This window comes from Apodemus sylvaticus, chromosome 3, assembly GCF_947179515.1.
Source record: "Apodemus sylvaticus chromosome 3, mApoSyl1.1, whole genome shotgun sequence".
In the NCBI taxonomy this organism is placed as follows: domain Eukaryota; kingdom Metazoa; phylum Chordata; class Mammalia; order Rodentia; family Muridae; genus Apodemus; species Apodemus sylvaticus.
This window is the reverse complement of record NC_067474.1, coordinates 73,967,496-73,995,254: the sequence shown is the minus strand read 5'-3', so window position 1 is coordinate 73,995,254 and position 27,759 is coordinate 73,967,496. Positions and strand designations below refer to the sequence as shown.

Sequence of the window (27,759 nt, the reverse complement as noted above, 5' to 3'; positions counted from 1 at the left end):
GCACATGTCTGTAACCCCAGCATTCTAGAGATGGAGGCTACATAGTAAGTTCAAGGGCAGAGTGGGCTATGTGAAACAATATCTTTAAAAAAAAAAAAAAAAACAGAAATGGCGGCCTGTAAGATGGCTCAGGGAGGGATATAGAGAGGTACACTGGAGAGACAGCCCAATGGTTAAGAGCACTAGCTGCTCTTCCAGAGTACCTGGATTCGATTCTCAGCACCTACATGACAGCTCACAACTACAGTTCCAGGGGATTGATGTCTTCTGCTGGCCTCTCCAGGCACACACATGGAGCACAGACACACATGTAAACAAAACACCTATACATATAAACAAAGTCACTTGTCAAAACATAATAACCCGTGGTTGACCTGGGACTCCATAGAGTTGGAAGGAAAGAACTCACACACATACACACAAACACACACACTCATATGAACACACACTGTTCTCCAAAAATCTCCCAGCCAATCATCCTGAGACCACATTCTGCATGGTAATAAGGGGCTAAAAGCAGGGAATGTCCCCCAGCCAGACTCAGTGACCACCCCATTTTGTTTTCACTGTTCTGTTTGCAATCCTGGGATTGAACTCAGGGCTTTCGGCATGCTAGCCAAGTGCCCTGCCACCAAGCTTCAGCCCCACTCCTGACAAGAAGACCATTATTCTTAGATGAACTCCTTATGAAGGAAATGGCCAAAGGACCTGCCCTTGGTTCCAGTAACATCGCCAGTCTCTTGATGCTAAGGGAAACTATGACCCGCTTATTTCTAAGAATATACCTAAGGCTCCCAATCAGCATGGAGCCAGTTACCAGCAAAGACATCCCGAGTCGAGTCTTTCGAACCTTTAATGGCGCTCGCATTCATTTAGTAAGGCTGGCTCCCTTTGCCCTCAGCTTTTCTTGCTTGCCGCTCTCCGCCCAGGCAGGTCTCCACCCTGAGTCATGAAACAGGGTGCCCAGCAGCACAGTGGCGGGGTGTTTGTCACCCTTCTCACACGTGGGTCCATGCTAGAGCTCGGCCTCAGGGCCTGGGACAGGTGCCGACGAGTGTGCTGCGCACAGGGGTGCTGGAGATGGGACACTGGCGCCTCGACAGAATGTGGGAGGAGGGCACCACACTCCCACCACAGTCTGCTGGCCAACAGTAGCCTGGCAGGTTGTCCTTTGTCTGCTAAAAATATACTCTCTTCACGTGGTGTATCGTGAAAAGACCAAGAAATACTGAACTGAGAGGCTAGGGAAGGTTCAGTACACGCTGCTCTGCAGCAAGGCACTTTGAGGGACTGCAGTCCTTCTCCAGAAACTGCTACGCCACCAGTCACCTGCCTGCTCAGCCACTTCCCCCTCACTGTACCTTGTCCTATACTAGCCGCACACAAGCCACCATGCTGGAGGCCAGAGGTACAGGTTAATGAGACCCTTGGAAGGGTGCAAGCATGGTGGGTTTGGAAGACTAAGGCCAAGAGAAAAGAACCAGGATCCCCACAGATGACCAACATCAAAAGGTTATGTCTGAGGCTGAACCAGATCCCCATCTCTCCAGAAGCTGCCCATGGGGAGCACGGCTCACATCAGGAAAAGGACACTAGCGAGAAGCATGGCCTGACCTGCAAGGGTGGTGGGGAGGTGGATCTGGTCTCGCTGCGGCCAGAGGTCCGTGAGCGATGGAGATGACCTGGTCAGCCACAGCGAAGACTGGGTGGAGCCTCTGAGGGAAGGCCTCGCGGTGGATGTGAAGCACTGTCCCTGAGGCAGGATCGTAGAAGACCAGCTCTCCTGCCTGCAGGTCCAGCAGTATGCCGAGCTGGGCTGGGCACCGGAGTAGTGCCAGAGGCTCATGCTGCCCATTGTGTGAGAAACAGAATTCTCGGTCGTAGCGGGAGAAGACCCAGGAGAAGGCATTGTGGCCCAGGCGGCAGTCATTGCCAGAACCCTTTCGGGGCAGCTGAGCCGAGGCCACACCCACTTTATAAGCACAACTGTGTTTAACGTTCACTATCCAGGCGTGGAGCCCAGTCTGGAAGGCAGTGGCAGCCAGGGCGTTGGGCCAGTGGTCAAAGCGTTCTGGGTCATCTGTGCAGGCCTTGGACTTCTTGGCAGTGAAGGTCAGAGTCCTTCGGTCTTCAGACAGATGCAATAAGGGGCTGACAGTCCTTTCATCGATGAGCACCTCCTCCATGCCTGCCAGAGAGAGTTCTCAGGGTTGTACTAGGTCCTTCCCCGCTCCATTCCTAATCTGGTCCTACTAGTAGTCAAAGGCTTTCCTGCTACCTGCTGAGACCGCAGACAAGCCATTCACTCTCTCTGAGCTTTAGTTTCTTCATCTTTAAAGGTAAGCACCAAGTAGGACTTACCACTTAGAGGATTTATAGGGTAGTCTTGGGGATTAGATAAAATAATATGTGTTAAGTGTCTCATATATAATACTTACTGAGGAACTGTAGCCAGGAGAACAGTAGCTATTGGTCTAAAATCTTTATCTACAAACTCTGATAGAAATAAAGACCAGAAAGGAGAAGTGAGTGGCCCAAGTCTCGATGCCAAGCTGGTGGTGGTGTCAAATGAAGACTCAGTGTTTTCGCATTCCCATATGGTGCTGCTTTCTAGCCGATCCTACCTGTGGCTTCCAGAGCTGATATCCCGAGGGTGGAGGACAGAAACTAGGAAGCAGGGTAACTAAACCAAGCACCATTTGATACCGGAATCTACAACATACAACCTGTGCTTGTAATTAATATCTGTATTCTCAGGGGAATTCCAAGAGAGATAATCTGATAATGTCCTCGGATGCCCCAGTATGCAGTACAGGGTCAGGCCCACAGTCACCACCAGGTGTTGTTCTTTTGTTCTTGAGACAGGGTCTCATACAGGGTGAGAGTCAGAGTAGCCTTGAACCCAGAATCTTCCTGCCTGTAAGTGCTGGGCTTACAGGCACACATCACCATTTAAGCAAATGTTTGTTAAACAGTGTGTGAAGCGAATCCTGGCAGCTTCATGGTGGACTCAGGGGGATGTCACTCTACTTTTTAAAAGAAACCTGAGGTTTCCAATAGATGGTAAAGAGCTGACGCAGAAAGGCAAGACGTAAGGAGGATATGACTTAAAGGAACATAATTGATTCTATACCTAATCATAGAGGAATGGGAATGGATTAGGCATGGGAAGGATCTAGTCCACCTGTTCAGCCTTGGCCCCACTGAGTAGCCTGCTTCCAACATCACTGGCTACCAAAGCTACCATCACACATGCACCACTGCCCAGTGTGACCCAGCAGCACCCCCCAGCCCCCCACACACAGGCAGGCAGGCAGGCAGACAGACAGTGTTGGACTCTTGCAGCTCCTAACCTGAGAGAGACCAGATAACCGATGTTGCCCACAGTTGAGTCAGTAGTGGGCTCCAAGCACACTTGTCGTTAAAGCTTAATTTCTCCGAATCCTGGGGCTCCAAAATGCCCTCTGCTTCTTCGGCCCTTATGCAGGAAAAAAAAGAGAGAGAGATTCAGGAAAGTTCTGAAAAACACATCTAGCTCCAAATAGGTGAGGGGAGAAAGACAAAAGTAAAAAAAAAAAAAAAAATCCTTTGGTAGGGCAATACCATGATTGTATAGCCGGAAGGGAAAGTAGAGTTTCCTGATCCCCGCCCCACAACGGGCCTTCATTTCAGCAAAGCAGACAGGCAGTTTCTAGGGAAGTACATTCTCAGGCTGGTATAAAAAGTGGTGGCAGAGCTGGAGAGAGCTCGCTGTTGAGAGTGCCTGCTGCCTTGGCAGAGGTTCCCAGCACCAACACGACTCACTCCCCCCGTTACTCCAGTTCCAGGGGTCAGAAAACCTCTGTGCGTGCTTGCAGACAGATGCACACAGCAACACAGAGACACACAAGCATGGAAACTGGAGGCAGTGTGCTCTGGAGCGTGGGTGACTCAGGAGTGCCCTGACAAGCAGAGCCAGAAGAAGAGCTGGGTCTCAGGATCTGCTGTGTGAAAACACTTCTCTATTACACTATCTAGAAATCATTTCACTTCCTCCTAAAGCCACTGCAACGAACGGTAACTGTTTCTCTGGTTTAGTCCAAAGATCCAGCCACTCCTCAGCTCTTAAACACAACACCCCTCCCTGAGGATCACACGACTAGGACATCTCGTCATCAAGAGGGACGGCTGGGAGCTGGGGAGCTAACTCAGCAGGTAAGGCACCCGCAGGACAAGGTGTGAGCCAGAGGCTGAATGCGCAGAGCAGAGCCCGTGGAAAGCTTGGAGCGCTAGATCGCACCCACAGCCCCGTGCTTCTAGGTACGATGGGAGTGGGGATAGGAAGCTCGAGGACCACCCACTAGCCTGGCGTAGCCATGGCTACCAACGAAGAGACCCTATCGCAGACACGAAGGGAGGCAAGGACAAGCATCTGAGATTGTTCTCTGACCTCCATATGCATACCATGGCACATGCACAATGGTGTTTACACACAAACATGGAAGCATGCATGTAGACATAACATACATACACACACGCACACACATACACACACACACAGAAAACCTAACCACGTGGCAGCTCACAACCTTCTATAACTCCAGTTCCAGGAGATCCAATGCCACTCTGTTCTGATATCTTCAGGCTCCTGTCCATATGTGGTGCATATATCTCTATCTCTATCTCTATATCTATCTCTATATCTATATATCTATCTGTATCTGTATCTGTCTATGTCTATATCTATCTATAGATAGATATTCAACAAGATATCTTATACAACAAGATAAATATTAAAAACAAAAATGTAAAGAAGGGAATGCCTTAGGACAGGCTGCCATCTACCCAGCTGTTTGGCCTCTGTTTACTGTTTCTTTATGTGATCACTTAGATTTGGCTGTGAAGGGAAGTGTACTGGCTAGTTTTGTGTGTCAACTTGACACAGGCTGAAGTGATCACAAAGAAAGGAGCTTCAGTTGGGGAAGTGCCTCCATGAGATCCAGCTGTGGGGCATTTTCTCAATTAGTGATTAAGTGGGGAGGACCCCTTTTGGGCGGTACCACCTTTGGGCTGGTGCTCTTGGGTTCTATAAGAGAGCAGGCTGAGCAAGCCAGGGGAAGCAAGCCAGTAAGAAACATCCTTCCATGGCCTCTGCATCAGCTCCTGCTTCCTGACCTGCTTGAGTTCTAGTCCTGACTTCCTTTAGTGATGAACTGCAACATGGAAGTGTAAGCTCAATAAACCCTTTCCTCCCCAACTTGCTTCTTGGTCATGATGTTTGTGCAGGAATAGAAACCCTGACTAAGACAGGAAGGTAGTGGTTATCTTACCTGACACAGGAACAGAGCCTTATACAAGGCACTTAGCAGGAAAATGGGAGTTGTACTCAAGTTCTGCTTCCTTATAAAAATAGAGCAAACTCAGGTCGGAGTGCCAGCACCATTCAAGACATTGTTTCTCCTTGACATGAAATGAAATCTCAGAGGGAGAAAAAGTGGAGCGGAAATGTGTGCAACAGTTTGCAGTCCTCCAAGCCGGCTTCTCAGAAAGACCTTCCTACTACCTCTAATTCTGAAGATGGCCTGAAGTCACTCAGCAGCACTTGTCTGATGCACACAAGGTCTCTCAGAGACTGTCACTGACTGTCCTGGGATGAGAAGAGCCTTACAAATGCTGACAATGGGCCCTGGTGACAAAGGCTCTTTGTGGCCAGAACAAGAGAGAGCCTGTGCTCTCAAACCACAGCAGCTCTCTGCGGAGAAGCCTCAGTTAACAGGTGGAGACAAGGAGGAGCCAGGGTCAGCGACCAAGCAGCCATTCTAAGACAGGCTGAGCCCACACATGGACTGAAGTCAACAGGGAGCCACCTGCTCCAGCCACTGAATGGTACAGAACACAAAAGTCATGGTCCCAAGGTACGGTGGGACCTGGATATAGCAAGGCCGGGCTGGAGTCAGAACATCCCATCCATGCAGTGAGGACTTGTTGCCACGCTCAGGCAAGAGCTGAGGCCTGCCACCATGGATGTAGAAACACCAGAGACAACAAAAGCATTTCTCATTAGATACGTGAGATTCCATCTAATGGGTCAGACAACGGCCCTTGGGCAAGAATAACCTCGGTTAGAGCACAAAGCACTACACACAAATCTTCAGTGGAGGAAGTGTGGACTCAGCAATTCAACAGTATGTGTGCTGGAGGACTGAGCAAACGATACCGACAGCTATTGGCCTAATGGGAGCAGGGGTTCTTTTTTATTTTATTTAATTTTATTTATTATTTTTGGTGGTGGTAGTAGTGATAGTTTTTTGAGACAGGATTTCTCTATGTAGCCCTGTCCTGGAACTCTCTGTGTAGAACAGGCTGGCCTTGAACTTACAGAGATCTGTTTGTCTCTGCATCCTAAGTGCTGGGATTAAAGTTGTGCACCACCAGGCCCAGCTTGGGAGCCAGGGTTATTACAGGTAAGATACAAATATAGAATAGGGGACAGGCAAAGGCTAAATACTGCTGTTAGGCCGGAATCATGCATATGAAGTTCCACATATGCCCAAGCTCTGGTTAAAGGCCTGGTACAATGACATGTTAGTATCAGTGAGAACACTTAATGTCTTATCTTAGCCTTGACAGATCTTATCCTACTAAAAATGGGTATAAGACCCCTGGGGAAAAACTGGTACCAGGAGCCAGCAATGGTGGCACACGCCTTTAGTACCAGTACTTGGGAGGTAGAGGCAGGCAGATTTCTGAGTTCGAGGCCAGCATGGTCTACAGAGTGAATTTCAGGACATCCAGGGCTATACAGAGAAACCTTGTCTTGAAAAAAAAGAAAAAAGAAAAAACAAACAAACAAACAAACAAAAACAAAAAAAAAAATGGAAAATGGGCAGGGAAAACCCAACTGAGCCAGGGACAGCTTTTTTCCCCTTTTTTTTTTTGTTTTTTGGAGACAGGGTTTCTCTGTGTAGCCCTGGCTGGCCTGGAACTCACTCTGTAGCCCAGGCTGGCCTCGAACTCAGAAATCCACCTTCCTCTTCCTCCCAAGTGCTGGCATTAAAGGTGTGCGCCACCACCACCCGGCTTCAGGGACAGTTTTTTAAAGAACACTTTTTTAGGGAGGGCAGACTGCTCTTCCAAAGAACCAGATTCAATTTCAAGCACCCACATGGCAACTCATGACACCATCACAGACATACATAGGCCAAAAAATCAATACACATGAGATAAAAATATAGAAATTTTTAAAAAATTAAGTACCTTTTAGATTTATGTGTATGACTGTTTTGCTTGCATGTATATATGTGCACCGTGTATGTGTCTGGTATCTAAAGAGGTCAGAAGAAGATATCAAATTATGGGTGTGAGCCACGATGGGGGTACTGGGAACCCATCCCAGGTCCTCTACAAGAAGAATAAGGTCTGCTGAGCCGGTTCTCCAGCCTTCCTGCAGCCTTTTTGTGCCACAATAAGAAATGCTCAGAGAAGACTTGTCTAGTAGACAAGCCCATTTCTACAGGTCAAATGCGGGGCACTCTGAATATCAAAATCACCACAACAGCAGTGATGGCTATCACACATCTGGTACAATCATAATCTGTGAGTGGCACTGATTCTAAGAGAGGGAATAACTAAGCAAATAAATGACTAACTCAGGAAGAAATTAACAATGGATGTAAACTCTTGGAGTAAAAGTCTAGAAGGTCAGAGGAGACATACACAGAAAGCACCTCTCGTAGGTTTCTCACAAAGTGTTTTTGTTTTTAGGAGCTATATTGAAGTATTTAGAGACAAAAACTTATGTTCGCTGCAATATATCATAAGATAGGTCAGAAAAAAAAAGTCTGTCTATGTACACTATGACTGAGGGATGGTGAGTGATGGCGCGTGAGAGTCACACACGGACAGACAGAGCCACCGTGTCAGAGACTCCACGGCAGAACATGACTCATGCAAAGCTCATTGTGCCACTTCGGCAACTTTTCTATAAGCTTGAAACAGTTCAAAGGCTGAAAAATTAGAGAGGAGATTTTATTAAAAAGTCAAGCTTGCTTCGTACTAAGGATATACTGTGGTAAAGGAAGACAGTGGCAGAGATGAGCAGAATGAGAAGTGTGGGGCGCTCTGCTGCTCTGCTGGGGAAGCGGGTGCTCTGTTAGGGAAGCAGTCACACTTGCATTAAAGGGATGGGTGGCTAAAGCCTGTAATCTCAGCGCTAGGGAAGCAGAGGGAGAACCCAGATTTCTAGGCTACCCTGGGCTAAATGAGATTGTGTTTCAAAAATAAAAGCAAAAGACGAAACTTACCTAACATGTGGGAGGCTCTGAGTTGGATCCCCAGCACCATAAACACAGTCACATTCTGAGAGAGCAAGCTGGAGAGATGGCTCAGAGGATAAGAGAACTTGCTATGCTTGTAGAGGGTGCAGGTTTGATTCCTAGCACTCACAAGATGGTTCACAATCACCCACAACTCCAGTTCCAGGGGATCTGTTGCCCTCTCCTGACCTTCAGAGGCATCAGGCACAAGTGCCTATGAAAACAGTCATATGCATAAAATAGAATAACTAAATCTAATAGAATCTGTTTTTATCAGAGAAAGAGTTTGGTGTAGGGACTGACATTCTCACTGGAATTCTTCACAGACTTTCAAAAAGTGAGGTACTTGAATGTCATAGTACATGCCTACAGTCTCAGCACACAGGAGGCAGAGGCACGTGACCTCTGTGAATCTGAGGCCAGAGAGTTCGAAGCCAGTCAGTATTAAATAGTGAGGTCCTTCTTAAAAATAAAAGGAAGAAAGAGAGGGAGAGAGGGAGAAAGGGAGGGAGGAAGAAAGGAAATCTAAATTTACTGATATAGAACTTTTTTTTCTAAAATAGCTACTAACAAGTAGAACAATGGGTGTAAAATGATCCCATCTGTGTTCATTTAAAAGTAGATATTGTTAAAAGGAAGCAAAAAAGGACACACCACACACACACAAACACACACACAAACACACACACACACACACACACACACACACACACAAAGGAACATCTGAAATTCCACATTTAAGACTGGTGAGCAGCCGGGCGGTGGTGGCGCACGCCTGTAATCCCAGTACTCTGGGAGGCAGAGGCAGGCGGATTTCTGAGTTTGAGGCCAGCCTGGTCTACAGAGTGAGTTCCAGGACAGCCAGGGCTATACAGAGAAACCCTGTCTCGACAAAAAACCAAGTCCAAAAAACAAACAAAACAAAACAAAACAAAACAAACAAAAAGACTGGTGAGCAGACTCAGTGGGTAAAGGCGCTTGCCACAAAGCTTGTCAGCCTGAGTTCAGTGCTCATATGGTGGAAGGAGAGAATCAACTCCTCCAAGTTGTCTTCTGACCTCCACACATGAGTCATGGCACACCCACATGCACCCATACATGCATGCACCTAAAATAATTAAGTAGCTAAATAAATACATTTACATCTTTGAAACCAACCATATCTCCAGGGAAATGAGACTGGGAAGAGTTGATGAAGATTCCCCTTTAACTTTCAATTTCTTTCTCTTTTTTAGAGGGGCAGGAATTGAACCAGGACCTTGTACAAGCTAGCCAAAGCACTGAACTACAAAGCAACAATCATAGAAAGATGACTAATCACCTTGCCTGACAAATTCTATCCACTTGGTCATTTCTTCAGGCCGCAGCCTCTCAACCTTTTAATACCCAACCTTTTAATACTTTTGGGACCTGTTGAAATTCTTTTATGGAACAATTAAGATAGAGCATTTGAGTGTGAATGAAGACTTAAGTCTTGAAGAGTCTTTCACTGCATAAAGGAAGGTAGAAGGTATCCGGGGACTCCAGGCCCCAGTTATGGGTCTTAGCAAGCTCTCTGCCCTTTCTGGGCCTTAGCATTCTTATCCATGGTAACCACAGCTGAAGTAGGGTAAGCTTAGGAGAGCCCAAGGCAAGAACATGGCAAATAAACATTTGTTTCACTGCCTTTCCATATGGACCTAAAGCAACCGTGGCGGGTAAGGGTCAGGGGACGATCTTGGAGCCAGCTCTAGGAAGTTGCTCAACTGCATGCCTGGGATGCAATGGCCTTGGGAGAAGAAATGGGGAAGGGAGGTCTCAGGAACTGCCTAAGCAAATCATACGGCCACTTACCTCTCAAAAATCTCCTGCTCCTTCTGCTGTAAGAGAAGAAAGCAAGGTCAGGCTGGCTGCACTCCAGCAAGTGGACAAGACCCGAACATGCTTCACTGCATACAACTGTGTAGATGCAGACTCTACAGCAAAGACCAAGCACAAAGCTTTCTGGGTTGCTATCTCTCACATACTCACAAGCTCCTCTGCCCTCCCAACACACACAAAGAATGGATCACCCATTGCCATCTACCCTGAGGCATTCCCGGTTCCCCTCATCCCCACTTCAGGACCATCCTCTATAGACTCAGCTCCCCACTGCCCCCCCAACCCCCCATGGAGATTATAGGCTCCTGGATTGCTGTTGGCTTTCTGAATCCATTATGGTGACTATCCCGGTGGCCAGGACGGAATGTGCCCTCGCCTGGAAGCTGGTGCTGAATGAATGCAGAATCTAGGACAGTCTCCACCACTGCCCTACTTGAAAGGCAGGGGCTGGCTGGTTGTTCTGCATTCCACTCCATTCTGCAGTGTTACTCAGATGTTTCAATGTCCCCTCAAAACTGGAGGCATCTCCATATCTATAAAGTACTTTGAAAAGCAACACACTGAGTATTAATTGTGCTTATGTCTGGGAATACAAGTCTGTATTTTTTACATTGGTGCCCTTGTCTGTGCCTAGCACGGCCTTCTTCCTGTGTACTTCCAAACTTTCTTCATCTCCCCAATTCCCTGTACCTGAGTACTTTTTACTTCTGAGTTACTTCATCCAGGAAGCTGTCTATGATCCACTCAACTTGCCTTGGGGTTGACCTGGCCTCCAAGGTATTCCTCTACTACAGTGACTTGTCAGTGTTTGTCTCTTGGGTAGGGCTGGGAGCAACTGCAGCTGTGTCCTATAACTCTGCCCCAGTACACAACAACTTATGCACTCAACAAGCACTTGATTGACATTGAAAGTATGTTGTTACATGGTGCCAAAACACTCAGATAATTATATTCCCCTGCCTCATATTAAAAATGGAATGAGCCAATGATATGTACTTGAACATAGAGTAAAGATAGATATAGGGAGCACTGCACAGGGCCCTTGCAGTGAATGAGAGAGAGATTGAGTTCAGCTCTGAATACAGCATGGGAATTGATTGATAGCCATGGAGCAGGATGGGCTCAGTGGGTGGAAAGTCAGAGAGAGGAAACACTGAGGGCGAGGGGGAATCCTGGCTAAGCCTACCTAACAGGATTCTTGTTGAAGACAGACCAGGATGATCAGACAGCACTTAGGGATAGTGGAGATGTGGAATCTGATCAATGCCAAGGGCTTTCAGATGTCAGTGGTGGGGGCTTTTGGGAGAGCTGACTTAGCTGGGTTCTTTGCTGAGGAAATGCATAGATAGAAGGAGCTTCGAAGTCTGGTGAAAAAGCATCGTCTTCCATCCAGGTCCCCAAAGGCCAGTCGCCATCCCGCCCACAGACATTCTCAAGCTCTTCACATATGGGGGAGATGGGGGATTGGGGGTGAGGTGGGGGGGAGACCTGGCCCACCTCTTGCGCCCTCACCCTCTCCTGACTTACTATCAGCTGGAGGTCATTCAGGTGGGTGAGCATGTCCACCATGCTGGTGCGGAGGGTGTCCAGCTTCTGGAGTGCGTCAGCCCAGTGTGCCCGCTGAGTCAGGATACTCTGGTGGGCTCGCTCCTCTTCGCCGTGTACCTGTTCCAGTAATCGCTGTTCCTCACTCTCACACAGGTTCCTCACCAAACTCAACCTCTGGATGACCAGGTCCCTCGATGCACTAGCCGTGATCTGGCAAGGGATAAAATGAAGAGTCGGGTCCTGGCAAAGCCCCACCCATAAGCAAAAGGATCTGGACTTAGGGAAAAGAAGGCTAAACTGACAGTGTCGCCATGGGCAGAGTAAGAATAGTGAAGGTACTCAAGCCACTTACTCTGACATCCAGCATGTAGACTTCCTGAGTGTGCTTTAAGAGGGAGAAACTTGAGATCTAAACATCTAGACCATGTCTCAGAAGGTCTTGGCCACAGTAGAAAAGGCAGACAGGGCTTAGACATCAACTAGAATTGCCTGCTTATCTCACAGTTCGAAACATGGTGGCCATGGGACAAAGGTGAGTGAACCATAGCGGTCACAGGGCAGAAGGGCCTTAAAGAGACACTCTTTTTTGTTTGTTTGTTTTTTGTTTTTTGTTTTTTTGTTTTCTGAGACAGGGTTTCCCTGTGTAGCCCTGGCTGTCCTGGAACTCACTCTGTAGACCAGGTTGGCCTCGAACTTAGAAATCCACCTGCCTCTGCCTCCCAAGAGCTAGGATTAAAGGCGTGCGACACTACTGCCTGGCTAAGAGACACTCATATCAACCAGAACCAACCAGGTTCCAGTTGAAATTTCACCCCACCCAAGGGCCAAGATCATATCACCCCCTAAGGCTTGTTCATCCCAGCTGGCCCTAAGGGGGAGTTTTTATGTTCCCTGGAGGGGCTAGGAAGAAAATTCTCAGTTAAGACAGTAATGAGTGCCATCTTCTCACTCCCAGTGGGCAGGGTCTGGCATGCAGTAGGTACCTCAGACATGGACTCAGTAACTGAGTGGGGCACTTCGGCTGCCCTCGGGAAGATCTCTAGCTAACTCTGATATAGGGAGCCAGTGGCAGAAGTGGGACCAGAAGCCCATTCTGTCAGTCTAGCGCTATGCCAGGTGACCAGTCCTCCATTTGTGGCATAAAGCACCTGCACATGGACTCTTGCCAGATGAGTCAGGGTAGTGCTGCCTTCGTTGTGTCAGAAGGCCAAGGACAGCCAGTTGCTTCCCTGGGCCCTGACTCTGAAGACTTGCTTTGTACAGTGTAAGGAGTGGTCACCTCTGTTTTATAGAAGAAACAGACCCACGATCTACTCACTGCAGAGGTCAGAAGAGCTTAGAATACCAGGGAAACTCACCTGAGTCTGAAGCACACTGACTTCATTTGTATTGTTATAGCTGCTTCCTAGTTGGTCTCCTGGCCTTCACTCTAGCTGCCTTCAGTTTTCCTACTCTAGATGCAAGGGAGTTTTTTTTTAAAACTGAAGCTTCAATTTTTCTGTCCCACCACTCCCTCTCCCTCTCCTTCCCCCCCCCCCCCCCCCGCTCCCCCCCCCCCCCCCGTGTGTGTGTGTGTGTGTGTGTGTGTGTGTGTGCGCCACATGCATGTTGGATCTCCAGCTACCCAAAGTAGGTGCTAATAAGCAACCAAACTCAGGTTCTCTGGAAGAGCAGGAAGTGCTCTTAACTGCTGAGTCACTCCCATGCCCTAAACTTAAGTCTTTCACCTTACTCTGTTCTTTTTTTTATTTTATTTTTGTTTTTTAAAGCCTTTCAGAGGCTTCTCTTTACCTGTAATGAAGCGAGCTCTTCTGTGATCAAGAGGATGAGACCAGCTTCGCCCTGAGCCTTTGGCTTCTCTGACCCCAGTTCTCCCTGGACCTCTTGCAGCTCTGATTTTACTTCTCCCTGCGTCTGACGCATTCACACTGCTCCAGCCTCACAGGACTCTACTGCCCCAGCAGGTCAGGCGCCCTCCTGCCCGCCCAGGAGGCACTTGCTAACCTCTCTGCATACTCTTCCCTCAGGTGTGTGGTTCACTATTCCATCTCTTAGGTTTCCGAGCAAATATAAACCTTATTTCCTTAGAACTTTAATTTACTGTGGTGTGTGCGCGCGCAAGTGCACACGAAGATGGGTGTGCACACCATGGTGAGAAGACAACTTTGTAGAAGTAGTCCTCTCCTAGCTTTATGTGGGCTCCAGGGAACAAAGTCAGGTGATCCGGCTTTTGCAGCAAGCAGTTTTCCTGCTGAGCCATCTTGCCAGCCCCAGCACTGAGAGCATCCCTTAGCAAACAGAACCTGTCCTCAGACACGTTGTCAGCCTTCCTAGTTACATCTCCCTCAAAGAACGGATTACTCTCTGACATAACATATGCCTCATTCTTCATTGTCCATCTCTACTGACAGATACGTAGCATTGAAGAAAACAGGTATTTTCATGTTTGTTCATTGTGGAAGGCCCAGCACACAGGCCAGCGGTGCCCGATACGTGGAGGTGCTCAGTGAGGATTTGTTAAATAAATAGGAAAGGGGAAGTGTCAGAAGTTTCCCCGCTTACAGCCAGGAGCTACTACTGTAGCTTCTCGTCTATATTATACTGAAGCTTTAGCCAGTGCAGAGGACAAGAAAATAAAAAGAGAGAAAGACAGACTGAGTAGAGAAATCAAGATCATCCTGAAAACAGAAGTGGAGATGAACACGGACCAGTTGAACTGCTCACTGCTCCCTGGTCCCTTTAGCGTCTGAGACATTCTCTATTTGTTCATAGCAGTTTAGCTTATGCACTTAAAAGAGACTTGACTAAAGCCGCGCCAAACTTATCCTGTATGCTATATGTACATGTGGAGGAGGGTTAGGGGATGTGCAAAAAGAAATTCACGGGGCCCTCACCTGAAGGACACACTTGAGAGGAGGCACAAGAGTGGAATTGAAAGAAGGACCAGCCATGCAGTACAGCCCAAGCAGTGGCCAGAGGGAGAGGATCCAGGGAGTAGAACTGAGGCCGGTGGCGAGGCAGCGGGGCCTGGGCCAACTCCACGGGACTTCTCAAAGACTGACTTCCCCATGTCAAACAGGGATGCTTACTGCTACCTACTGCCTAAAACTGTTGTAAGAGCACTTCAGAGAGTCCTGACATAGAGGCACCTGTCTGTGATCTCAGCTCTCTGGGGACGCAAGCAGAAGATCAGCAGTTCCTGGCTATCTAGCAAGTTCCAGGCCAGTGTAGGGTACATGAAACGCTGTTTCGATAAACAAAATAAAAGAATATCTCAAAAGAACTGGAGATGTATCTCAATGGTAGAGCATTTTCCCAACATGCACATGACCCTGGGTTCAATGCTTCAGACTGGTTAATAAATAAATAAATAAATAAATAAGTAAATAAATAAATAAATAAATAAATAAATAAAAGAATCCATGTAAAAGTGACTAAGGGATTTCATAATTCTAGGGATGTTCACAAAATAAGTCCATATTGAAAGATATAAGTATGGGGCTGGAGATATGGCCAGGTGGCTAAGAGCACTTGTTGATCTTGCAGAAGATCTGGAGTCGTTTCCCAGGACCCACATAGTGGCTCACAGCAATCTCTAACTTCAGTACTAAGTGATACAATGCCCCTTCCAAGGGTGCCTTGCACATACATAGCCCACAGACATACATGCAAGCAAAACAATCATACACATAAAGTAAATAAATAAATCTAAACGTTTTGTGTAAAGAAAGGTACTAATCTTTTTGACGGTCTAACCCGAAGCTACGGAGAACACTGCTTCCTAGTCTGTAGCCTGTGCAGTAAAGGAGAGAGTCAGCCCCCTCCACCAGTGCCACAATGAGGCTGTAAGTTAGGAAAGGGATCCTTGCGTGGGCTAGGCTCTTATCCTAGGAGGAGGCACCGTGTGGAGAGAGAGGAAGAATTACCACTGCTTTCTGGTTCTTCCCCTGCAGGACCTCGGCCATATACTTGGTGATGCCAGCACTCTGTAACTGCAGCCTCTCACACTGGTCCACAATCTTGTTCTGCAACACAGATAACAGCATAGCGTCTTTATTCATACATATGGGCCACTCCCTCACTGAGTGACATTTTCTTTTCACTCTGACCTTAATCACACACTCCCTTGGTCCAAATCCAGATATCATCATTATTAAAGACAATGCTACCCACAAAATTTTATGTCCAGGATCCCACATATTTCTATTAGGTCTTTCCTTCAGATCACTAATGCTGGACTCCCCATTCCAGTAAGTCATTTGGAACCATAAAGACACTAGGGTCTGGGGCTGGCAAGACAGCTCAGCAGCTAAGAGCACTGACTGCTCTTCCGAAGGTCCTGAGTTCAAATCCCAGCAACCACATGGTGGATCACAACCATCCATAATGAGATGTGACATCCTCTTCTGGAGTGTCTGAAGACAGCTACAGTGTACTTAACATATAATAAATAAATAAAAGGTACATGCCTTCAATCCAGCACTTAAGAGGCAGAGGCAGGCAGATCTCTGAGAGTTCGAGGCCAGCCTGGTCTACAGATTGAGTTCTGGGATAGATAATGCTACACAGAGAAAACCTGTTTCAAAGATACTTGGGACTTGATGGTTTGTCTCCAATTTCCTTCCTCCTCTCCTCATGACTGACTACTTCTACTTCTGTTATTCGATCCAGACGGTCACCACCTGAGAGGAATCCTTTCTGAACCCAGAGTTGGGCCTCCTTTGTCAGCCTTCAGGCCTCCCATTACCACAGCCGTTTTTCCTGAGGCTGTCTGTACTGGCTGTGTCCGCTCAAAGCCTCCCAGTCATTTTTTCAATTCAGTCACAGTGGGAACCAGTCTCTTGGCCAACAGGCCCTACCTGGCACAACTCTGACTCCTGTGCCACCTCCTACTTCACACTAACCTTCCGCTCCTCAAAAACACCAGCTTTACCCAGCCTCGGGCTCTGGGCTGTTCCTTCGTCCTTCAGTTTCCCCCTGATTGCCTTGCTCCCTGGATCCACTCATAAGCCACGTCCTCAGAGAGGGCGGCCCGACTCACCTCTCCCTTCACTCTGTTTTGTTTCTCTTGCTTACAACTGACAACCTATGGTGCATTTACTTTTGTATGGATTTCTGTCTCCTGCTACTGCAGTATATGCACCACACTCTGACCTCCGACTTACCCTCCAGAGGGGAGTTCCTGCACATAAATGTAACTTAATATTGATAAATATTATACTCTAATAAATTACAATTAAAACTATAATACATATTTATTAATGATGAACACTCATGGCCTTGACCACAAGGTTGTTAGTTCCCAAAGTCACTAGTGTCAACTGTGAAGGAACAGACAGAGGTTTAGAAATGAGGAAGCTGAGACAGATGGTCAAGTGTCACTCTAGGAGACATGGTTAGACAGGAGAAAATAGCGGGCACTCTTCCAAGCAGCATCCCTCCATTACTGCCCCCTAAGAATGGCACTCAGTACCATCTGCCCCAAGGCAGTCCAGTTACCTCTTCTAGAAAACTCTCCCAAACCCTTCCACCAGCCAGTGAGTATGATCATGTCCCAGGGACTGAGAGAATTGAGCTTAGCATCTCCCCCTTTTTCTTTAACAAATGTTTTATGACTGTGCACTACCTCTATAGACTGTGTTGCTGCAACTGTTCTTCTATTACGCCCTTCATTCATTCATGATCCCCTCCCCCAGCCCCGATCCTCTCTTCTTTAAATGGCCCGCCTTCTAAGTTTCATCTCTTTCTTTCTTGAGACAGGGTTTCTCTGTACAACTCTTGTTGTCTGTCCCAGAACTCACTCTGTAGACCAGGTTGGCCTTGAACTCTCAGAGATCCTCCTGCCTCTACCTCCCAAGTGCTCAGACTAAAGCTATCACAGCTAGCTTTTTAAAATTTATTTATTTAAGGCGAGGCCTCATTATGAAATCCACCTGGCCTCAAACGCCATCCCTCTGCGTTGCTAGTACAGGAGTATGCCATCTCACCCAGCTCACGGTGTCCTTTTATGGCTTGTGTCTAGGTTCCCCATATGGGAGAAAACATGTGACAGCTGTCTTTCTGAATCGGGCTTGTTTCTCTTAGCATGGAGGTCTCCAGTCTAACCATCTTCCTCCCAATCACTTCCTCCTTCTGTATTAGGGAACAGTGCTCCAGTGCACGTATGTTAGGGAACAGTGCTCCAGTGCACGTATGTTAGGGAACAGTACTCCAGTGCACGTATGTCTGTGAATATGTTCACATTTCTCTTATCCACTCATCCGCTAATGGGCACCTAGGCTGGTCCTACCTTGAGTCTAGCTTCTAGCTAGCTTTAAGGCATAAATCCAGAAGCTATGAGAAGTTGAACCGGTCCTATTTTGTCCAGGTCAGTAGTGATTATGCTCCAGAGGCAATTTCTCTACAGGATGGAGGGATGGGGGAGTGTGCTGAAGGCATTGTAAACTCTAGGGCTGGGCATGCAGCTCAGTGATCTAAACACATGAGGCTCTGGTTAAACGCAGCATTTTAAAAAAAAAAAATCTCTAAAGCAGAAAGACAGACAAGACTCACTTCCCTTGCGCCAAGGCCAGGCGTTAGGACTTAGGGTGCCCAGGGAAGGCACCTGGGACAGAGCACCCCGAGCTCGCTATCCTGCCCCGGCTTTCACTCCTCCCACCACTCATAGGCGTGAAGGCTACTTTTCAAGGTTTTCCATTAGGTCACTTCCTCTTCATAACCACTGAGATCATAAAGTGGTTTCCTCTTGCCCAGTCAATGTATCTCCCCCTCTTAAACCCTGAATATCATGAGTGTGGGAGGAGTTACCATCCTCCTGTAGGCCCCCCTTTCCTCATCTGAAAAACCCATGCTTCAGCCAGGATGGAACGCGATGATAAATATCTAAGTCCTTAGGAATTTGTAAAATCCTTACCCATGATGCAAGCTGATTTATATCAACTTTTCCCAAGTCTATTATCACCATCCCGGAGTAACTGAACTCCACTGGCCCCAGTTTCCAGGAAGGTGTGTTTATTACAATCTGGTTTGAGTAGGTGATATCCCCAGCGACAGCTCTCAGTGCACAGCAGGGCTCAAAGCCAGGGTGGGTTGGGAGAATTAAACCATTTAATCAAATTGCAAGGAGTTCCCCAGGGGCCACTAGGATGAAGGAAAGACTGCAGCACCAAGGTGACTTGGCCTCCAATCTCAGCAGTCAGTTCAGGGAAAAGGATCGGGGTGTAACAGGAAAATGACCAGCCTAGAGCCACACGGAACCACACGGGTGAGGAAGCCTTAGGAGATAGAGTGCCCTGCTAGTCTCCCACCTGATCTGTCACTTCAATTCAAGTCAGGCCAGGTCGTAAGGGAACTAGATGCCCCACCAGGAAACCTGAGGGGTGACGCTAAGTCAAGGGGTTAGGAGGGACTACGTTTTTACGAGGTCAGCTATAACAAGCACGTGGTATTATGAATGCCAAGAAACTACAGATGAACGACACCAAGCTTGGATCCGTGACTCACAGGGAGGGGGCAGGATTCAAACTCGGATCCAGTTTACTCCAGAGGTCACGCCTTTAACCACCTCCTTCAGCAAAAGAAGCCACAGAGAAGCCACTCTCCCCTGGGGGGGAGGGGGCTGGTCCCTGTCAGTTTCCCCCCTCCCCCAAAAAAAGACCCACCCTAGTTCCCGGCCCACTCACTCTCAACTCCTCGGCGTGCTCCTCCGCCCGGCGGATGCGGTGCCGGTGACAGCGACCGCCAAACCCGGCGCAGGTGGCGCATACCGGCCGTCGCTCCGAGAGACAGAACCAGCTCAGAGGCTCGCAGTGCTCGGGGCACAACTGGCTTGGCTCGGACCCCTGCCTCAGTTCCCTCCTCTGTTCGGGTCCCGGCCCCGGTTTCGGTCCGGGCTCCGGCCCCGGCTTCGGTCCGGGCTCCGGCCCCGGCTTCGGCCCGGGCTCCGACCCGGACTCCGGTCCGGACTCCGACCCGGACTCGGTCCCGGAGACATCCGCGGACACCGCGGACATGGCCGAGTGCCGGAGGCCGCGCGCTCCACCTGTCGCAGGTGCCGGGGGAGTGGCCCTTCCAGGCCACGCCCTCTCTGACTTCGCCCCTCCCAGGCTGCGCCCGCACGCTGACCCACACCACACCGGTCCAGCCTGCATCTGTAAGGCTGTGGGTTCTTTGAACGATTAAGTTGTGTGAGTTTTTAAAACAAACAACTAACAACTGACATTCTCGGGGCTATATAAATCTTTAGTGAGCAATTACGGAGTGTCAGATTTTTTGCTAAATGCATTATTTAACAGCGTTTTTGAGAGGCAGCTTTAGGCCTGTGTCTTAAATACAGGCTTGTTTCTCAGTTCTGCTTGACTCTTAAAGGGAGGTTGAGATGATCTCTCTCACATACTTCGGTTGAGGAGTAGATAAATGAAAGCATCTGAAATGAGTCAGTTATGGTGACACAAATCTGTAATCCCAGCACTTGGGAAGATCAGGAGTTCCAGATCATCCTTGAACATACAAAGTTTGAGGTCAGCCTGGGCTATGTAAGACTTTGTCTCAAAGACACATAAATTCAAAATACAAGCTGTGAGTGGTGGCACACGCCGTTAGTCTGAACACTAGAGAGGCAGAAGCTGAAGGACCTCTGTGAGTTAGAGGCAGCCTGGTTTACATAGCGAGTTCCAGGCCGGCCAGCACTACAGAGGGAGACAGTTTTAAAACAAAACAAAGCAAAAAAGACTATAACAAATCAGAAAAGTATGAACATTGTCATGCACGCAGCTGCTCAGTGCTAACAGCAAAAGAAAAAGCACTATTATGACACATTTTTATCACATTTATTCAGAGAGAGAGAGAGAATATTTGGAAGTGTATTAGCCGCAGTGCATTCATAAACCAGAGGACAGATGGTAGGAATAGGATCCCTCCTTTCATCATGGAGGTTCTGGGAATTGGACCTAGGTCACCAGAGTTGGCAGCAAGTGCCTTCACCCTCTGAGCAACCCATCCCTGATTACTATTTTATGGAAATTAAGTAACTTACGGAGTTTCAGTTGCTGATTGATGGCAATGATACCAAAACCCAAGCAGTTTAACTTCCGGTTACCTGGATGAAGAATTTTTAAGTTACAACATATTGAGAAACATTGAAAAGGCTGATTTTTCCAAGTAGTGTATTTGCATACAAATTTCCTGAATTTTATTATTTGGGATTTTTCTTTTTTTAAATTAACATCGATGAAAAAATGTACATCTATTTTGAAGACAATGGAATAGGCAAATAAGCATAGAAGGGATTTAAAAATCCAAAATCCCCATTCCAAGAACAACTAACTTCTGAGGCTCCCTCTGCCTCTTTGCTGAATCACACTGAAGCCAGGGGAGCCTTCTGTAGCCACGCTGAGGCCTGGTGTTCCTGACGTGTAGGGGCAGCTGCTCCGAGCCCAAAGTTGGCCTCTTGGGGGCTTGCACAGCTCTCCGCTGAAAACCCTTAAAGCTGCTATTACATAAAGAGGATAAAACTTTTCCTTTATAGTCCTGGCTTAGTCCCCAGGTTTAAGTGCAGCCAAAAGCCCTGAGGCAACTCAGACTGGTACTGAGTGGAGTCACCCTTGCAGTATAGACACAAGGCCACTCAAACACACAAATACTCTACACCAAGTGACATGGAGGGAACATAGGAACAAATGTAGGGTTATTGGTTATATAAGCTCCTGGCTGTAGGTCTTGGTCAGATTGCCTGGTTCTTCTGGTCTCCCTTTTCTCCTCAATACAGTACAGTAATAGCATGTCTTGCTTAGAGGCCTGCCTCAAGAATTAAATGCAATCTTATCAGTGAAGTGCTTAGTTTGGGGGTTAACATGTACCAGGCACAAGAAATGCCTTTATTACACATGAGGACCTGAAATGGACTCGTAGCAAGTTTCAGAATGCAAATTATATGGGGTTCTTAGAGGGGTGGGTACTGTGGTCCTGGCATCCAAAAAAAAAAAAAAAAAAAAAAAGGAAAGGAAGGGAAAAGAACAAAACTGGTCTAGCAAGCTAGAAAGATGGTTCGGTAGCTGAGAATGAATGCATTCTGTTCTTGCAGAAGATCTGAGTTCTGTTCCCAATACACAACTACATGTAACTCCAGCTCTAGGGAGTCCAGTGACCTCAACAATCACCTGTACTCATGAGCACATACCATGTGGAAACACATAATTGAAAAATAAATCTTAAAAATAAATAAATAGCCAGGCAGTGGTGGTGCACGCCTTTAATCCCAGCACTTGGAAGGCAGAGGCAGGCGGATTTCTGAGTTCGAGGCCAGCCTGGTCTACAGAGTGAGTTCCAGGAGAGCCAGGGCTACAAAGAGAAACCCTGTCTTGTAAAACCAAATAATAATAATAATAATAACCATAATAAATAAAAAGTTCTTTAAAAAAATAAAAAATGTGGGCCTGTGTATTCCAGGGTAGATACTTCAAAATATTCATCCTCCTTTGAAGTAGAGATGGAGACAGGCGATGGTAAATAGGAATTGTAGTTAGAATTTTTTGTTGTTGCTACTGTTCAAAAGAAGAAGCTGTAGGGGACAGAGAAAGATACTTCATAAGGCCTTTGAGGGAAACTGGACACCTTCACTGGAAGCACCCTTGAGAGGGCCCCTGCAAGGCTTCAGGTAAGCCACCAGACAGAGGGGCTTCTGGGCAGATGGACAAGCACGTGGAGACAGCTAAGTGGCAAATAGATTTATGTTTAGAAAGTTGGTCTCACCTGTTCCACTGCAAACCACAGCAGAAGACCACCCACCCCTTCTAAGGTCAGGGCTAGCGTGTTACCCTCTGGGTGATGTTGACCTGAATCAACTAAGGTGGTGACTAGAGAGAAACAGACAGGCTTTTGTTTTTAGGATAAGCAGGAGGCAGAACTGAGGGACCTTAAGTGACAATTATTCTTGAACAAGAAAGACAGGGAGATGTTACAAATCACCCCCCTCTCCTGGAAAGTGCAGTGGGCCCCGAAAGACACCGGGCCTGCCACACCCAGAAATTCCCAGACTTCAGGCAGGTTCAGAATCACTGGGGGATAGGAAATAGGGGTGGTGAGAAATGAATTTTCTAATAGGAAATGCATCACAAAGTCTGTGGTAGAACCAAGAATCTATGTTTTTAGCAGTCACCATGATTAGGACCCAAATGAAACCTCTGAACTAAAAGAGGCTTTAAGCCTCTTAAGCAGCAACAACTCTTATTAGGCAGGGCTAACAAGTCAAGGAAGGAGGAAGGAGGAAGGGAAGAATATGAACACAGTCAGCTTGCTGTCCGGGTTATGCACTGTGAGAGACCATCGCTTTGGACTAGCTCCCATACAGACCGCAAAAGACCCCAAAGGAAATCAAAATGGAGTCACTTGAGCTCAAGTTCACTATCAAACTGAAACTAACTCATCACCAACTTGCTTGTCTGGAACTTCCCAGAAAACAGGTGACAAGGGGGAGAAGAGATCACATGACAGAAAAAAAGAGACTGTTAACCAAACAAGATTTAACTCAGTTAACTAGGAATTCCCCTCTGTATTGGCTCTACAAAGAAAGTAACTTTGAGTTGATTTTATTTCGGCTTTCTGTAATCCTCAGAGCTAACCTCATCCACTCAGTCCATCTGTTTTATAGAATGATATTTGTGTCCAGTTCTAGAACTGCTAATAAAAACCAATTAGATCATGTAAATAAATGTATAGTAATTTGATCTTTAGGCTATATGTAAGGAGGAAGTGGGGACCATGTTTTTTTCTGTGGGTGATTAAAAAAGAAAAGAAAACCACTTAGTTGCAGAGACTTCAGGGGCCTTGGAGGGTTTGAGATGGGTGGCACTTGAACTTGAGGGCTCATAAAAGCAGGAAATGCTGTGGAACCAGAGAAGAAAGGATACCATTGTCACCTTACAGTCATTCAAGAGATTTATTGGGTAACTACTTGCAGACCTGCCCTGTTTAAGACATTGGAGTTACAACGGTTGAGAGGAAAGAAGTCATCTTCATAGACAAATAAAATATAATGTTGGCAATAAGCACCATGAAAAAGATTCAGAGTTGCTGGGCCTGGTGGCACAGCTCTGTGATGCCAGCTATTTGGGAGAATGAGACAGAGAGATTCCAAATTCGAGGCCAGTCTGAGCCACGGGGTGGGTTCCAATCCAGCATGAGCAACCTAGCAAGACCCCATCTCAACCAATTAAACATTATATAATACAAGGGAAAAGTGACCTATATTTAATTTCAAGTATTGGACAATAGAGAGGAAAGATGAAGGGGTTGATTAGATTACAAACTCGGCCAAGAACAAAAGCTGCTCTCTCTATGTCTCATAATATAGCCAAAGCAGATTCGATACAAACGACTTGCGCCCTCCAACTCCAATTTTTATCATGAAAAAAAAATACTCTTAGTTACTTTGTACAGCAGACTGTTCAGTGTAACCTGGTTCTGCTGCTGGTGATTGTGGGGACTTGTCCCAGGATCTACTACTTTGGGGGGCTGTCACCACTTAATGAATCCTTTTATTTCTGGTACCCCTTGGCTTGAGAGTGAATTTTAACTAGAGGCCAAACTCAGCACCTTACACATTCTAGACAAATACTCCATCCGTAGTCCCTTAAACAAAATGGGTGGTAGTGGTACATGCCCTTAATCCCAGCATTCTGGAGGCAGAGGCAGGCAGATCTGAGTTTGAGGACAGTTTTCTCTACGAAGCAAGTTCCAAGACAGCCAGGACTACCCAGAGAAACCCTGCTTTTTTTTTTTATTAAAAAAAAACTATAAAAATAAATAAACCAAATTTTAAAAAGAAACTTTAGCCCAGGCTAGCCTTTTTGAACTTGTGATCCTCTTGCCTTAGCCTCTAACAAGGTGGGATTGCAGGTGTGCACCATCATATCCAGTTCAAGACTTCTTCCTATGATATCTGTTTCCCCTTAGTTTTTGCAATTTACACATGCAAAAAACACCAACAAAGGTATTCACAGCATGATAAAGAATTCTAAGGCCATTCCATGTGACCCAGGAAGAAGCACTGAATGTACAAACTGTGATTATGTGTCTATCCTGCTCTACCACCTACCCCTTCGCTTCTGTTCATGACTTCTTTTCAGTGCTAAGGGACTGAACGAAGGCTTTGAGGATGTCAAGCTCACTCTGTCACTGAGATATACACCATGACCTTAAGCTTGTTCTTAGTAAACATTTTAGAAAGTATTTTAGGGAGCACTTCCTTGGTGCTCTGCAATGCCAGCCTTCACCATCTGCCTGGCCAGGCTCTGCGCCCATCCCTCCATACTGTTCACACCCAGATCCGGAGTTGCTGGCGTCTGTCTGGAAGTCATCCAACAGATTCTGGGAGTAACAAGGCTATCGACATCATGGCTTGGGTTCCTCCTGTGATGTTTTCACAGAACAACCAGCTTCGACTGTCCTTAAGAGGGCTTGACAGCCTACCAGTGCCAACAAACTAAGACACATAGGTCCCAGGTGACAAGGACAGGGCCTGGGGGAAAGAGGCTTCTCCACTTGGGGCACACCAGAAGAGCCCAGAGATCCTCCCTAGAGGGCTTTTACGACCAGTTCACTCCATAGGAAGGTCATGACCAAACTGCCACACAAGAGAAAACAAAACACCTCAGGCAATAAAGAACCAAGAACCAGGACTGTATTTATGTCAAGTGTGAAGGTGGAGTCAGAGGCACTTGTGAAGTAGGTGGGGAAGCAGGGTCAGAGATGAGGGCACCGAATCGTGTGCATGAGGTCATGCTGCTTCTGATTTACAGCATTCTAGCATCTATTCTAATTCTCTCCAAGGCTCTTCATCTTTCATTCTTTTATCAAAATACTCAGCAAGTAAGGCTGTAGAGATGGCTCAGAGGTTAAGAGTACCTGTCCCTCTAGCAAAGGACTCTGGCTCAGTTCCCAGCACCCATACAGTGGCTTGTAACCATCTATAACCCCAATGTGGGGAGATCCAGCAGGCACATCAGTGCATGCAGGCTAAATATTCATACATATAAAGACCACAACACAGAAAATCAGGTATGGTAGTACATTTCTGTAACCTCAGCACTCAGTCAGTGGAGGTAAGTGTGTCAAAGGAGTAAGGCTAACCTCAGATACATGAGATTCTGCTTTTAAAGAAGTTTTAAAACTCTTTTAAACATCTATAGAGAGATCTCTGGGAGTTCAAGACCTACATAGTTTAAAGTCTACAGAGCAAGTTCTAGGCTAGCCAAGGCTATATAGTGAGACCCTGCCTCACAAAATAAAAATGAAAAGGAAGGAGGAAAAATGAAATTTTCTACTATGGGGAAAGTACAAGAGCTTTGAAAGCAGAGTAGGATTACTAGCCTAGTCTGGAAGAGATGAAGAAAGGCTCAACAGACTTGGCAGGTAGACAGGAAGGTGGCCTCTAAGCTGGTGATACATTCATAGGCAAAGTGGGTAAAGGGATGTGCATTCACTGCTTTGCCGGGACAAAATACTTAACAAAAGCAACTATGCTGGGTAGGTTTTGTCAGCTTGACATAAGCTAGGGTTTTCCAGGAAGAGGAAACCTCAGTTGAGAGAATGTCCTCACTGGCCTGTAGGCAAACCTGTGAGGCCTGGGTGATGCCACACCTATAAGAAAGTCATCTGAGCAAGTCATAGGGAGCAGGTAGGAAGCAGGATTCCTTTGGTGCCTCTGCTTCAGTTCTGGCCTTCAGGTTCCCTGACTTCATGATGTACTACAAGTGTAAGCTGAAATAACTTTTTTCCTTCTCAGGTTGCTTTTAGTCCTGGTGTTTTATCACAGCAGCCTGAAGCTAACTGATATGGTTTATCATGGCTGCAGAAGTAGGAGGCAGCGGAACACACTGCGTCCACGGTCAAGAGGCAAAGAGTGGTGGGTAACCCCAAACCGGATTGTATCTCCAAATCCACTTCAGTTGATCTATCACAGATATGCCCAGAGGTCTTTTTGTTTTCCTTTCACAATTCTAGATCCTGTTCAGTGATGATACAAACCCTCACAGAATGTAAGGATGGTTTGCAAAGACTCCAAGGTAACAGCTAATTTAAGTAGTTTACAGTGTTGAATCACACAATATAGGTGTATAAAGAGGATCAAGAGATATACACAAAGCCTAAGAGAATGAAGAATTTGGGCTCTACCTTGGATTGTCACTGATTAGTGGGCATAACAAGCCACCCAGAAGCTTAAAGTGGCAGGTGCTTGTGTGCTCCTGACCTAGAAGATGGGTAAACTGGGTTGTCTCACGTGGATCACTTTTCTGATGATTCTCCTTGTGGTTTCCACCACGTGAGGGCTGGAGAGTATAAAACAGTTTCACTCATGCTTGACCTTTGGGACTAACTATCGTGTGTGCTGTGCCGTTCAGGTGAGCTGGCTAGGATTTCCTACTGTAACAGCAGTGATTCAAAAAGATGAAAGGAGAAACCAAGTCCCTTTGAGGCTTAAATTCAGAAAATTCCACAATGTTACTTCTGCTATATTCAAATGAAAAAAATGTATAATGCCAGCCCCAGTGGAAGACTCAATGATGAATTTATGGTTATTTTTTAACTTATTATACCCTGAATAATGTTGGCTAACCAAAACAGTAGCTACAGAGACATGAGGATATTTAGAAAGCAAAATTGGAAACCTTGGGGGGAAGATTGCTAAAGTAACTTTTATTCACTTGATTGTCATTTCTGAGGTTTACTGCCTTTGTACAATCTAATCTAGGCCTAGAATGTCTTAGCCTCTGAGACGTAATGCTGAATAGCTCACCCTTTTAGTTCTTTCTGAACTCTGGCTGGCTGGTTCAACTCAGCTCTTCTGCTCAAACTCCTCTCCAAGCTGACTGATTCAACCTGGCTTCTCTCTCTTGGCCTCTCCTGAATTGCTCTGCTTGACTTTATACTAAATTTGGTAATATGTTCTAATCGACTGGCTCCTTCTCATTCTCTGGCTCATTCTGTGTTCACATGTGTCTATCTCATTCTCTCTTTAACCTTTCTCTGTAAAACTCTTCCAGTAAAACTGCCTCCTTTT

At 46.7% G+C, this 27,759-nt stretch overlaps 1 protein-coding gene and 1 long non-coding RNA gene across 3 annotated transcripts; one reads left to right on the top strand and one right to left on the bottom strand.

Moving 5' to 3' along the window:
* Positions 1 to 634: 634 nt before the first annotated feature.
* On the bottom strand, positions 635 to 19,764 carry Bspry (B-box and SPRY domain containing). Of its 2 annotated transcripts, XM_052176586.1 has the most exons (7): positions 19,385 to 19,764; positions 15,629 to 15,727; positions 11,682 to 11,912; positions 10,128 to 10,153; positions 3,354 to 3,478; positions 1,615 to 2,188; positions 635 to 1,178 (listed from the first exon to the last, which is right to left on the bottom strand). In XM_052176586.1, the coding sequence occupies exons 1-7, from the start codon at positions 19,712 to 19,714 to the stop codon at positions 1,016 to 1,018; spliced, it is 1,548 nt and encodes a 515-aa protein (XP_052032546.1). In that variant the 5' UTR covers positions 19,715 to 19,764; the 3' UTR covers positions 635 to 1,015. The 2 variants fall into 2 exon arrangements, with proteins under 2 accessions (XP_052032546.1, XP_052032545.1); XM_052176585.1 differs by having other exon boundaries at positions 1,067 to 2,188.
* Positions 3,596 to 10,710, top strand: LOC127680853 (uncharacterized). The gene is made up of 2 exons (XR_007977022.1): positions 3,596 to 4,194; positions 9,530 to 10,710. It is a non-coding gene; the product is annotated as an uncharacterized LOC127680853 (long non-coding RNA).
* Positions 19,765 to 27,759: the final 7,995 nt, after the last annotated feature.